General features: G+C 40.8%; 1 protein-coding gene across 1 annotated transcript in view; it reads left to right on the plus strand.

Annotated features, from left to right (window-relative positions):
* Nucleotides 1-13,329, plus strand: part of znf827 (zinc finger protein 827) — a 64,863-nt gene extending 51,534 nt beyond the window's left edge. Inside the window, exons 10-14 of the mRNA XM_022738331.1 lie at nucleotides 742-913; nucleotides 1,806-1,972; nucleotides 4,987-5,196; nucleotides 6,172-6,349; nucleotides 9,116-13,329. Coding sequence (XP_022594052.1) covers nucleotides 742-913; nucleotides 1,806-1,972; nucleotides 4,987-5,196; nucleotides 6,172-6,349; nucleotides 9,116-10,142 — 1,754 coding nt within the window. The 3' untranslated portion in view covers nucleotides 10,143-13,329. The remainder of the gene's footprint in view (nucleotides 1-741; nucleotides 914-1,805; nucleotides 1,973-4,986; nucleotides 5,197-6,171; nucleotides 6,350-9,115) is intronic.
* The last annotated feature ends 471 nt before the right edge of the window (nucleotides 13,330-13,800 follow it).

Consider the following 13,800-nt stretch of genomic DNA (forward strand, 5'->3'; position numbering starts at 1 on the left):
AATACAACCTACTTGGGATAGTGGACCAAATCACTCACTGCACAAATGGAGACTCGTGTATGAAATGCCCCCACACAATTGGACATGGTCTCGCGTTTTGCATGCACACACTACACAACACACACACACATACACACACCATCTGAGAGTGTTGGCTGTGAACAGCTTGGCCACACCACAGAGAGCAGAAGCAGGGGCATATGTCAGTGTGATGGTCTTTTTGGTTTCCCCGGCGACATAAAGGTTGCCTGGCTCCATGTCCTTGGGGCAAATGGTGTGTGTGTGTGTGTGTGTGTGTGTGTGTGTGTGTGTGTGTGTGTGTGTGTGTGTGTGTGTGTGTGTGTTTGAGGGGGGAGCTAGAGGGAGATGATGTGTTGTTATGTTGATTTGTTTTGGGATAAAAGGGAAGATTGTGTTTTTGCATTTTATTTTTTTTATTTTTTTTATTTGATGTTTTATTGCACAAAAATGAGGTGAAATTATGTTCATACACGTCTCAAATTATTACCATCTTGTGACATCCAGATGGTACCCGGAAAAGTTGATTTTATCAGACATTTCTTCCTCTACTCGGGATCAGAGTTACAGCTGGGTCAGGTGAAGGTGAGGTGGGGTTAGGCATTAAGTAATTAGGTTTAAGCTTTCTCTAAAGGCTCAGTGGCTGAGCACAACTTAATGAAATATCATTGGAGGTAATTTACAGTAACCCGGGGTCTTATGTCTGTGTGTATTGTGTTGCAGAAGAGAGGAAGTACAAGTGTCACCTGTGTCCTTACGCAGCCAAGTGCAGGGCTAACCTCAATCAGCACCTGACCATCCACTCTGTCAAGCTGGTCAACACGGACGCTGAGCAGATCGTCAGCGCTATTACAGCCGACTCTGCTGAGCGCAAGAACTGCCCTTACTACTACAGGTAGTAATAACAGACCAAAACACCACACCAGCCTCTGTTTAGGGATTATCAAGCCAGGATCACAGATCAGGACTGAACCTGATCACAGCATTTTTGATGCTGCTTAACGTCCAATTGAATATTGATATATATTTTTATTTAATTTCCCCAGAACTGCTGTGTTTTATTAGTCAGTTTTCTATTTTCTGTTTTTGTGAGTCAGTTATTTGGCCTTAAAGGAGTAGTTGGATATTTTGGGAAATGTGCTTATTTGTGTTCTTGCCTAGAGTTGGATGTGAAAGTCAATATCACACTCTTTATCTTTTCTTTAAATTTAAAGCCACAGTAAGGAGATAATTAGCTTAGCTTAGCATAATGATTGAAAGTGAGGGAAACAGTTAGCCTGGCTCAGTCCAAATATATATATAAAAAAATCTGCCTCCCAAAAATAACATCTCCTCACAGTGATGACAAGACGCATTATTTAGTTTTAGATGTGTTGATGGATGAATTTTGAATTTGAGACTGACCCAGCCTAGCTGTTTCTCCCTGCCTCCAGTTTTTTATGATAAACCAAGCTAACAGTCTTCCGGCTGTAGCTTCATATTTACTGTACAGGCATTAGAGTGGTATTGATCTTCTCATCTAACTCTTGGCAAGAAAGCGAATAAGTGTATTTCCCAAAAGTGTCATGCTATTACTTTAATACTTATATGTGTAAGAGTTAATTCTCGCCATTTCCCCATTGCAGAACTAATGGGCTTTTTTTAGTAATCTTTATCAGAGTAAAATAAATGTATCCACTTTATACCATATAACAATTAATGCAAACATAATGTGACACTAAAGCTGAGTGCCCCCCCCCTCTCATTCTCACCATCCTCCTTCCTTTTCCACTCTGTTGTCTGTCCAGCTGCCATGTGTGTGGTTTCCAGACAGAGCTGAACGCCCAGTTTGTCAGCCACATGTCGCTCCATGTGGACAAGGAGCAGTGGATGTTCTCACTCTGCTGCAGTGTCTGTGACTACGTCTGCATGGAAGAGAATGACATGAAGAACCACATTAGTACCGGACATGCAGGTACAGATTCTTCCATATTTATTGGCGGCTCACTGATTCTGAGTGACAGCATCAATGATCGATCAATCCTCTCTGATATGTGTCGGTGGAATGTAGGGTTGAAATGAACATTATCAATTATTCTGCATATTATTTTTTCAGGTAATCAATTTTGTCTATAAAATGTTAGAAAAGTGCTTGTGACAATTTCTTAAAGCCCAAGGTGTCGTTTTTTTTCCAACCAGCATTTCACAACCTAATATATGCTGTTTATTCTATGCTGAGGCTTTTTTTACTTTAAAATATCTTAATTGAATAATTAATTATCAAAAGAGTTGCTGATTTAGACTTTCCTGTCAGTTGACTAATCGATTAATCAACTGCTAAATTTCAGCTCTGGTGTAATGTTCTTGCTTCCTGCTGTTCTTGCAGGGTTCCCAAACATGTACTGCTGGATAGTAGCAAAAGTACATGATTCAACCCCTAGAAAAATGATTTATTGTGAGTTATTTTCAAAATTACTCTCACATGTTAGAGTGGGTGGTAGCTTACACATTGTGGCTCTTGTTCACAGCTCAGAATAGAAATACAGTGCAGTATTTGTACAGTGACACTTTTTCTATTGTTTTGGCTCTGTACTCAAACTCACAGGGTTTAAATTTAAACAATGGCTGAGGTTAAAGAGCTGACTTTCAGCTTTAAGGGTTTTAAGTTTCACAGCAGCTTTTATACCTATTCGGCTCAACTTTCGAACAGCACAGTAGGACGAAAACCTGTTGTTTATCCATTTAGAACTGCAGCTATTGATTAATTTCATCACCTACTGAATGTTTTCTATATTAACTGATTAATCATTTTGGTCTATAAAATGAAAGAAAATAGTGAAAAATGCCCATCACACCACCCTTGTTATTTATGCTTAAAAATTATATGCTCTGCTTGTTTTTTCTAACCAACAGACAAAAACCTAAAGATATTCAGTTCACTATTATAGCGGCTAAGAAGGCAGCGAAAAATCACATTAGACGGGCTGGTATCAGTGATTTGTATAATAAAATGTATCTTTATCATTGCTAGTTAAGTAACTTCCTGGTTTCAATCCAGTGTACTTCTGGAGTACAAAACCAACACAACAAAAAATGTGTCACTCTCCAAATACATTATATGAAAGGGAATCAGCAAAGACTGTTTGAAGTCACAACATCATAATGTAACAGTAATTTACACTTCATAAAAACACAGTTCAGGATCAGTTCAGAGGACACAGGGAAAGACAAGCAGTAGAATTGGGTTTCACAAACAAGCCTCCTCCAGTCGCCCTCCTTTGGACTTTTAAAGCTGCCGGTCTGAACCCCTGGTGGTCGATATGAGTGTTTTTGTCTAAAACAGCTTTGTCCAGTTTATTGCTGACGTTTTGTTCTTCCACTGTTCCTCAATGTGCATGTGTCTGTGCGTGTTTGCTTCTTGTGTGTATGTGTGGGTGGGTGGGATTGTCCGGCCCAGACAGCTGAGGGGTCTTTCAGAGGCCACAGTGGCCTTGTTTATCTGAGAAGGTTGGCCCTTATCGTGCCTGAGGGGAAAAAAATCAATAGGCCTTGGGTCCTTTGGAGACGAGCTGGGTTTACGATGCCACTGTGGCCATCTTTTAAGTCTCTCAGCCAGGCTTGGCATTTATCTCAGTCTCGCACAAGATGGCCACCACCACCACCAAACACACAAATGTGTGGCTCATTGTCAGCTTAAACTTTATAAACACACATCTTACCATCCATGTGTGGGGATTTAAATAATTTGTCATGGTCCAGCCCTGTTTGTTAAAGTGTCTAAACTTCAGAGGGTCGGGTGGATAAAGCACTGTAAAAGCCTAGTTATCTGGTCAACTGTGTGGACACGCCCAGGCAAGAGATGGCTGAACTCAGCAGGTGTTATAGTTCAAGCTGACCCCCTGTGAAGCCTGGACTCTGCACAGGGAAGAGGGTTGGTTGGGTGCCCTTCTCAGCAGGGGGAGGAAGGTGGTGAATTATGTGACTGTATTCCTTGATATCTGCCCCTGAATTCTCTGGAAGACTGACTGTTTCTTTATTTTTGTTCCTAAATCATGAATGTTGCTGTACGGTAACAGATGAAGCTCTTTGGAAAAAGAGAAGTTGGAAGGTTTTTTAGTTGAGGTATATTTCAAGGTCGAGGCCCACTGGCTCACAGCAGCGTCTTTTTTTTTTCCTTTTTTTTTTTTTCTCCTTTTGCTTACTTTCTGTGGCATTAACCTTTTGGATATTGTAAGAGAAGGCAAGTAGATGTTAAATACTGCAGCACAGGAGATAAAAGCTTCCTCAAGATGGTTCAATACTATATTCAGACTGTAGCTAAGACTGTGCTGCGAATGACCCTGGTATATTTAGATATGACTGAAGGCAGTTAATCATGTCTTCTATTACTGTATAATTTCTTCTATGAAATATTATGTGCACAGCATGTGTACATTCCTGTATGTTTTGTCTCAGTCTCGTGTGTGTGAGTGTGTGCCTGTATTAAAAAGTCAACCATTTCAGGATCCGTGCAGCCTTTTCTCCCTCCTTTCACTCCCTCCTGAGTGAATGCCCTTTGTTGAGCTGTGCCCTGAGATGCTCCCGCCATCTTAGCTCCTTCGGCCATGACCTGCGCTCCTCACCCCTCGCTCTCGCCCCCTCCCCTACTATTTCCCTCTCTCTTCTCAGTGAATTGCAGACTTAGAGAAGGGGATCAATAAAAGCACACTGCATCTTGATTGGACTGGCAGCCGGGCGTCAGTCAGAGCACAGGACTATCGAGGCTGCCTGCTTGTATTCTGTTTGTGTGTATGTCAGTGTGTGATGCACATAATGATGAGGATCTTGCGACAGATTTCTGCAGGTTTTTTTTTTTTGTTTTTTTTTTTGTTTTTTTTTAATATCTTTGTCCAGGGTTTTTCTTTAGATTTGGAGCTAATAGTTTTTCCCCAACATTGTTTTTCAATTGTAATGATAAAGATTTCTTATTTTCTGTCCTCATGTGTCCAGGTCTGAACTCAAGAAGTCCCCTCAGCGAGACCAAGAGCACCTCCTCATCCCTGTCGGCCCTCAGCGATTCACTCAACAGCTCAGAGGGTGGAGACCTCACCCACAGTAACGAAGAACTCAAGAGCCTGCTCGCCCCGCCCTCCTCCGCAGGCAGCCAGTCCAGCTCCGGAAGCCACTCAGGATCAGGAACTGAGGACAAGTCTGACAAAGGCAAGAAACCAGCCAATTACACTTTATCATTTTAAATACTTCTAAAACTTAAATTCTAATTTCAAGTATTTCTCTACAAGATTAAATATTCATATCATTTAGGTAACGTTTCACACTTTCCACTCATAATCTGCTTCATCAAGACTGAGATCAGATTTGATTAAAAGTGATTGAACAACCCCTTCAATTCAAATTTTGTACATATAGTAAAATCGACTTTTCCTAACTGGCCCCGTCAGCGTTAAACCAGACTTCTCTTATGTGAAATAACTAAAATGTTTTCTAAACTAAACACAGTGTGTCCATGTAGGGTCCCATCCCTCATAATAAGAAACAGTTTTCAGTTTTTAGGGTCTCCTGTCCAAAGTATAATTCCCCTCGTGTTTTGGAGCTGCACTAAGACTAAACACGTGCTCTTTGGTCAGAAAGCTGTTGGAACAGGGTGAAAAAAACAAAGATGGGCGTCAAGTAAGGACACAAGGGATCACTCACTACAAATCCTGTCATTCAAAAATATACCCATAAATCCAGAGGAGTTGCAGAACATTGCAAAAGAGTCTGAAGTGACGACATTACATGCTGACTTCATTCACTTAATTGTATACATATGTGGCCTAATCCAGGCTGTAGTGAATGATTTTTCTTCTTCCATTAAGCAACTTAAAGGGGCGCTCCACCAATTTTACACGTGAAGGTCCATTTACTAGTGATGCGGAGTACTTCTCAGGCTGTTAAAACAGTTGTACAGTGACTTGTGTTGCTGTGGAGGAGTTTTCTGAAGTCTGAAATAACCCTGATAATGTCATAGAGGTTGTCTAGGGTTGCGCGTGAAGACTACAAATGTGTAACGGTCTTGCTGAGTCTTAAGAGTACAACCAGACTGCCAAACAAAATCACCATATTTATAAAAAAAAAAAAAAAACAGACAGACAGACAGACAGACTCTTAACCAACCCTCTCATCCTCTCTCTCCAGGCTTCGAGTGTGTCTTCTGCAATTTTGTGTGCAAGACGCGTAGCATGTACGAGCGGCACCTCCAGATCCACCTCATCACGCGAATGTTTGAGTGTGACGTCTGCCACAAGTTCCTCAAGACGCCTGAGCAGCTGCTGGAGCACAAGAAGTGCCACACCGTCCCCTCCGGAGGGCTCAAGTAAGGAAAGCAAGTACAGACAGAGGTTCCTAACTCCGCCCGTCCTTCCCCTCCCTCACCCCTCACCCTTTCAACTCACTGCACACAAAAACACACACATACAGTTTATACACATTCATAGACCAATGCTAGAGGTGTGCTGGTTACAGAAGATTTGAATTTGGCTTCAGTCCAATAATGGTAAAAACTACTAATATTAATGTTGAGCCACTTATGAGTTTCAGGGATCTCACAATGGTTTCAGTTATTATCTTACATGCACAGTTTAACTTATTTTATATACGTTCAATAATGCATGTAAAATAACTTTAGGGGACATAAAGATGCATAATTTCATATGCGTAAAACTGGCTGACATTATTCTGGTCCGTTTTTATTAGGAGCTGACTGTAACAGTCATACAGATGACACCCCTAAACTTTCATTTATAACAAGGATACACAGATACATGGTCTATTTGAAGATTATTATAACTGGGTGTCCTGAATCAGTTAACCTCACTTAAACATTCATCTGCAGCCAGCAAATGAAATGATACAAGCTGTAGTTTTTCTGGACAGTCTCTCTTGGCAAGTAGAACTTATTAGATAGTGGTCTGTGGGTCTGCAGTGGCTGCTCTGAACATAAGGAAGAGTAGAACGGAAATGGGCTTCCCCTAAGGGTCTGTTGTTCCACTGCCCACAGCTAACAGCCATGCCAAAGAAATTTTTTTTTTGATGAAACCTGCATTCCAGAAACCCATGTGTATTATATAAAATTTGTTGGCACACTCCTAGAAAATAATCATTTAGAAGCAAATGCACGCCATAAGCTCAAATGTCAGATCAGCTACATCTGTAACATCATAGACTGGAAACTGACAAGTCAGTCCAAATGTATGTACAACAAAGCTAACGCACGCTTTCAAGCTTGCACATTCACACAAATAATGCACAGCATGCATTATTTCAAAATCATGACCCTAATGAAAAGCTCACACTATAGTTTGCATCCCAACCACTTCAGACCCCTACATATACAAATATATGGACAAATACACATGCATCTGCATATTGGACACAGTTATCTGCTGTAGCTCAAGGCAGCCTTTTTCAAATATTGACTGTTTTTTTTTAGCTTTAGTCTCCTAACATGCTTCCCTCTCCATCTCCATACTCCAGTCCCACAGGAGCCTTTGTTGTACTGTGACACGTTTATGTCCCATTTCAGGCCTGTCAAGCTAACGTAAAGTCCATCTGTTGACCTCAACATCCACAACACACACTGATGACGCTTTAGTCTTGTCACAGTAATGTATAAACGCACAGTTTCAGGGTGGCACAGGGATGAAAAAGCTTCTACACATGAAAACATTTCCCTAAACTTTTAAGAAAGAAATCACAAAAGTAGGACATTTTGTTAAACACGCATATGTCACATCTGGTCTTCATGGGTTATGGTTCATTTCAAGTAACACAAACCATTTTTTTTTTGTTTTTGAGTTGTTCTCATAACTCCAGTCTGTGCATGTGCAGAACCATTGAGTGTCATTATGACGATCGCCTCATCTTGTCATAAACAAAGATCTGTGTTCTACATCTTTTTTCTGTGCAGCCATCAGTGGAGTTAGGATGTTCTCAACATTGTTAAATGTCTGGAAATGCTAGCATTTCACTGAATGTAAACCAGGCAGTTGCCAACAAAGTTACACTGACTACTATTTTATACAAATCCTGTGGATAATAACACACAATAAGCCCCCTCCATACCTTAAAGATATCCACACAGCATCTTTTAGTCATTAACTTGAGGACCTCCTGCTAGCTATAGTGTTTCAGTGAATAAATGTAAAAGATTTTTTTTGTAAAAGTTTTAAATGTTTCTTCTGTCTGGTGTGAATGTTTTTAAAGCCAGATTGATTTATGTAAGCCACCATTCAATAGGGAAAGAAATAGGTAGTTTCTATTTTAGATTCTTTTCATTCAATGAAGGAAAAAGAGGTGGAAGAACTGAGCTCTTCTGGTATTTTTTTAATATATTTAACTTTACTAAATCTGCTTTAACTAAACTTCTTTGCTGTACTGTTTATATCTGCACATGTTGGTTATATTTTCAATTTTTCAAGGTTTACACAGTCTCTTAATTTATGTAAACCACATTTATATTTACAAACAAAAGCAGGCAGGATTTTGCCAAACATGAGTAGAAAAAGTTAACGGACATTAAGGGCAAATTGCCGACATTTTCTGACCCCAAGTCCAAGATTTTTTTTCCCCAGTCCAGTGTGTACACGTGTATACACTTGAGCAATGTGAAGTGTTTTTTATATATGTAGGAGTGTGTAGAAAGGGAGAGAGGGCCTTGACCATTTCGAGGTTTTTCTGAGGTGATTCTGTTCTGCAGGGTTTGTGAAGCGCTTTGGGGCCCAGAGCAGATGAAAGGTGCTATTTAAATGTAAGTGCCACTCCATTCCTTCATTTCCCTTCATGTCCTACTGCTCCAATCTTTTCTCCAGCCTGTCAACCCCCCTCCCTCCCACACACACACACACATACCTGATCACCTCAATTTTCCCATCATTAAACTGCCACACATACCACCATGAGCACACAGAACTGTACATGACACACACTTTTCCTTTATCTGTCCTTCTCCTCTTCATCATTTTGTGTTATTAAATTTCAAGTTGTGTTAGGTGCTTTTGAAAGTACACTTCGCCTACAACTGTCCTTTGCTTTTTGTGTGTTGTGTCCTCCCTCCCTGCTTCCTTTTTGTTACATTACCCAGGTGCCCTTTCTGCATCTACTCCACCAATCGTCCAGCGGCCATGGAGTGCCACCTTAAGACGCACTGTAAGATGGAGTACCGCTGCCGCATCTGCCAGGGACTGTGGCCCGACCAGGCCTCATTGGAGGCCCACATGCGCGGGCACCGCCTGGGCAACCACTACAAGTGTGAGCAGTGTGGCTACTTGTCCAAGACGGCCAATAAGCTGATCGAGCATGTGCGTGTGCACACGGGCGAGCGGCCCTTCCACTGCGACCGCTGCTCTTATAGCTGCAAGCGCAAGGACAACCTCAACCTGCACAAGAAGCTGAAGCATGCGCCGCGCCAGACTTTTGGCTGCCAAGAGTGCCCTTTCACCACCACACACCCCTTTGTCTTCAGCCGCCACCTCAAGAAACACCAGAGTGGAGGAGTGGGGGGACTGGACGGAGGCTTAGGAGGAGGAGGGGAAGAAGAGGAGGAAGATGAGGAGGCAGGAGAGGAGGAGCTGTCTCTCGAGGGAACATCGCCAGGGGGCTCGTCACTGCAGAAGAGCCAGGAGAAGTTCCTGTTCAGTGGAGGAGGAGGGAGCAGTGGAGGGAGTGGGAGTAACAGCCCTCTCATGAGTCTAACAGCGTCCCAGGCGCTCCAGTCTGTTGCCCTGTCACTCACGCTGGGCAAGTCCCACCAGCTGGACCCCAAAGGCCCTCTGCACTGCTTGGTCAGCACTAATGGCAACGACGCCACCAGAAACCCCGGTGGTCTGAGCAGCGGCAGCCCCTCCCTCTTCCTCCCCTCCTCCCGCCACGTGTTCGAGCAGTACAGGAACTGCGATCGGGCGCACCTGATCCCCCTCACCACCCTGTTCACCCACAACAGCCGCTTCACATTCCACTCGCACCTCCACTCCAGATGGCGGCCCGCCACATCTCCTCTCCTCTTCTCCTCCAACTCGGCCTCCCCCTCCCGCTCTCCCCCCTCACCCACCTCCCACAAACACTCCTTCCTGGCCTACCTGGGACTGATGGAGAGGGCCAAAACTGTTTGACCTCGCCCACCTCCTCCTCCTCTCCTCGCTCTTTCCCTCACTCCTTGGACAGTGGTGTGAATGACACTTGACCACTGCAGTGGGAGCAACATCTTTTCCAATCAGACCAGCAGAATAAGCTGGACCAGACAAACATATTGAAGAAAAGAAAAAAACATTTATAAGAGAAAAAGGCTGTACATGCTAAAAATGCATTTATATCAAAAAGCTGCTTTTCTTATCAGTTCTATCAATTGAATTATTACTACTTCAACTACTACTCTCTATTACCTTTTATTTTCTGTTTTTAAACGTCTGAATGACCTGGACCCAGTTGCATTATCTGAGGAAACTAACGTATCTCAGTTTTATAGATATTTTTCTTTAGTCATTTGACGAGATAAAAAGTTGAAAAAGACGAAACAAAACTTGCAAGTGCTATATTTTAGTGCATTTTTGTCTATTGCTATTATGCATCGAAATAGCATGCCTGTTTCTGTGTTTCAACTAGCTTTGACGTCATTAGGAAGCTAAATTCGAGATATCCTGAAGTGTTAGCGGTGCGACAGAACCAATGAAACGGCATGCTTTTCATTGAAAAAGGCACGTTTCCAAAGCAACGCCTCAAACCACGCACTTACTTATTTATCAATCTTGTACATAGTTTTGTAGCCCTTCCCCCTCCCATCTTTTTGATTTTTGTTGGTTTTTTTGTATAATGGTGAAACCATATTATGCATAGCTGCTGCCTGATGACACCTCTGTCTCAGAATAAATGTAATTTAAATGGGTCACTAACTAATTTTGATTGTTTTTTGTAAGCTCATAATACAGGAAATAAGCTGTGATGATGTAAATATTCAAATATGTAAATTGAAAAATATTCAATCTGACCTTCCATGACAAGAAACATACATTTATTTCTAACAATTTGATTTGAATATAAATGTAAAATGTTGCCAATGCATTTGCACTCACAGGTAAATAAGCAGTGAAATCCTACAGACAACTAACGCGTGACTAGACTGAAATATTAATTCATTATTTCTGAGACCAGGTGGATATCGGCGCAGCTTCATATGCAGAACTATGTATCACGCACCTATACTTAGAAGAGATATATGAGATAACTGTTTTGTGGAGGTGACTAGCTCTGGGTTAGCGAGCTACCCACAGCCAGGGTCACCACAGGCCGATTCAATGGTGCTTTTTGGAGCTTTTTGTAATTTTTGTGTACAAAAAAAAAAGAAAAAAACTGTTCCAAAATGACTTGAATGAATGTATTTTTGTTTATGTACATGAAAAAGAAGCGATACAGAAGTGTGAATAGGGACGTCTTCTGTGCTGGTAAAGGCAGGAAAGTTAGTGTGTTTGGTGGCCTTCTGTGTCTTTTTCTTTTGTTTCATTTTTGTTTTGTTTTTTTTTGTTTTTTTTATTTTTACTTTTTTTACTGAGCCTTTTACATCATAATAAAACATTTTCTACTAACATTCATAGAGCACCCATTGAGAGAAAAAGCTCCTGTAGGTGCAATGATGAAGCAAAGCCATTCACTTGTACAGCATTGTGTTCAATGGCACTGGCTTCTGTTAGGCCGGCTGACATGGTACTGCTTTTTACCCTACCCTCCCCCCTGTCAACCTTTTGAGTTTAAATTGCACTTAATGTAGTTACACTTCAAGCCAAAAGCACTTAAACCTTTCGTTTTCCTTTTTGTTTTAAAGTGCAAACTTAGATCCACCATGTCACTATAATGTGAAGTAGACAATAGTTGCTGGAAATTACTCAATCAACATCCCTCAGTTTCACGTGTAGGCATTTCTAGTGGTGCAAAAGGGTCTGCCTCTGTGAAATTGGAGAAAGTAAATACAAATTGCATGAATTAGACAGTAGAGGTTAAGCTCTCCCTGGGAACTAAAGGTCCCAGGCTAAATTGTGATAGCCAATTTTGCACAGTGCTGCACTTTTTGATTATGAGAATATGTATTTATCCGTAAAATGCTCAAAAAGAAGTATGTTTTGCGAGATGGGGCAGCATAGTACAAGCATTTTATTTTGAAAAAGCTTTACCCGTTATTAATAGTGCTTGTGTTCCTAAGTGGTCTTCAAGCCAATATCCCTTATTTGTAAAGGGATTGTTTTTTTTTAATTTTCTTTATCGTTTCCTTTTGTCTGTTTTACTCATGCATTTTATTTTAATGAATCATTGTTGCTTTTTTATTTTTCTACTTAAATCTTATCAAAAAAAATGTTGATTGGACAGAGAACATGAATTGTCAAGACCAAAATGTAACTCGCAGCAGGATGTGATGTTAGGATTGAATCCGTCACATCCTGCTCTGGAGCAATGCCTCAATTGTCCCCCACCTTTTACACTGCTGTTTGTTTGTTCCTTTTTGCTCTGTCAATGTCTGGCATGCTGTCTCTGGAGTGAAAGGAGCATCCCTCTAACACACACACAGACACACACAGACACACACTCTCCTTGTACTGTCTATGTTATCTTTTATACTCTAGTGCCACTTGGTGGAAGGAAACCACCTGAGACTTCTGAGAATAAGTCAAACTAATTGTCAGGGTCCAAAAGAAAAAAGATGAAAAGATAAAAAAAAGAATGTGTCTCCTCTTGACACCTTTTTAAAATGTCTGCCTTTTAATACAACATAATCATGAATGGCTGCACTTCTTTATGTCCCCTTAGTTTGAGTGTAACATTTAAAAAGGCAACAGGGCTCTATCCTTTTGAAAAACAGTATTCTTAAGCACTTATTCTGTTTATTTCCCCCAATTGTAAGCAGCACAGTGACTTTTTTTAAAGCTTGACTACCTTTTCAGCACTTCAGAGTATGCATGACATTGCCCTCGCTCTAGTTCTTTAGCACTTAATTGTGTTTAAAACTAACTCCCTTGGTTGCGTTTAGTTAGCATCACCCTGCACTGTCCTACAATCAGTTAGCTTTAAGTTTGGCTGTATTTTATGATTAGAAAAGGCTCAACTATCTTATCTTTTGGCACTCGGTAAAGATTGGTATGTGCTGTACAAAGCTTTTTTTTATTACTCCATTGTTAAGGCTGTACAGGGTTGTGACGATAACTGGTAAATAGATCATTTGTACTTTTTTGGTTTTGTATTTGTTTCCTTTGTTTGGCATTATTTTATGTTCAACTTGCCAGATCTAAATGTAACAGGATTTGAAAGTAAAGCTTACATCAGATATTATGTCACTTGTCTGTCTTTTCTCTGTTTTTCAATTACTTTAAACAGCATCATTCAGCATCACTTTAAGCCTCAGTTTCATTTATTTTCTCAGTTGGCCGTATCAACCAGGATGCTCAATGTCTCAGATATTTAAGATTAACAAAAACCTAATATGAAACAATTAGTTGATTAATTGTTATACACTGACTAAATTAATTATCATTAGTTTTGATAATCATTAATTGTAACAGCTGTTTAATGAAGCAAAATGGCAACTGTTCCAGCCTCTCACATATGAACATTTATTGCTTCTCTACAATTAGAAAGTGCAAATGATATTATTTTATATCTTATATCTTAATAATATCTTTTGGGTTTTGGACTATGGGCCTGACAAAACAAGATGTGAACAAGATTTCAAGATGTCAACTTCGGCTGTCAAAAAGATGTCATCAGACAAACCTGCAGGCATTTCTAACT

The sequence above is a fragment of the Seriola dumerili genome, unplaced genomic scaffold (genome assembly GCF_002260705.1).
Source record: "Seriola dumerili isolate Sdu_G_001 unplaced genomic scaffold, Sdu_1.0 BDQW01000035.1, whole genome shotgun sequence".
In the NCBI taxonomy this organism is placed as follows: domain Eukaryota; kingdom Metazoa; phylum Chordata; class Actinopteri; order Carangiformes; family Carangidae; genus Seriola; species Seriola dumerili.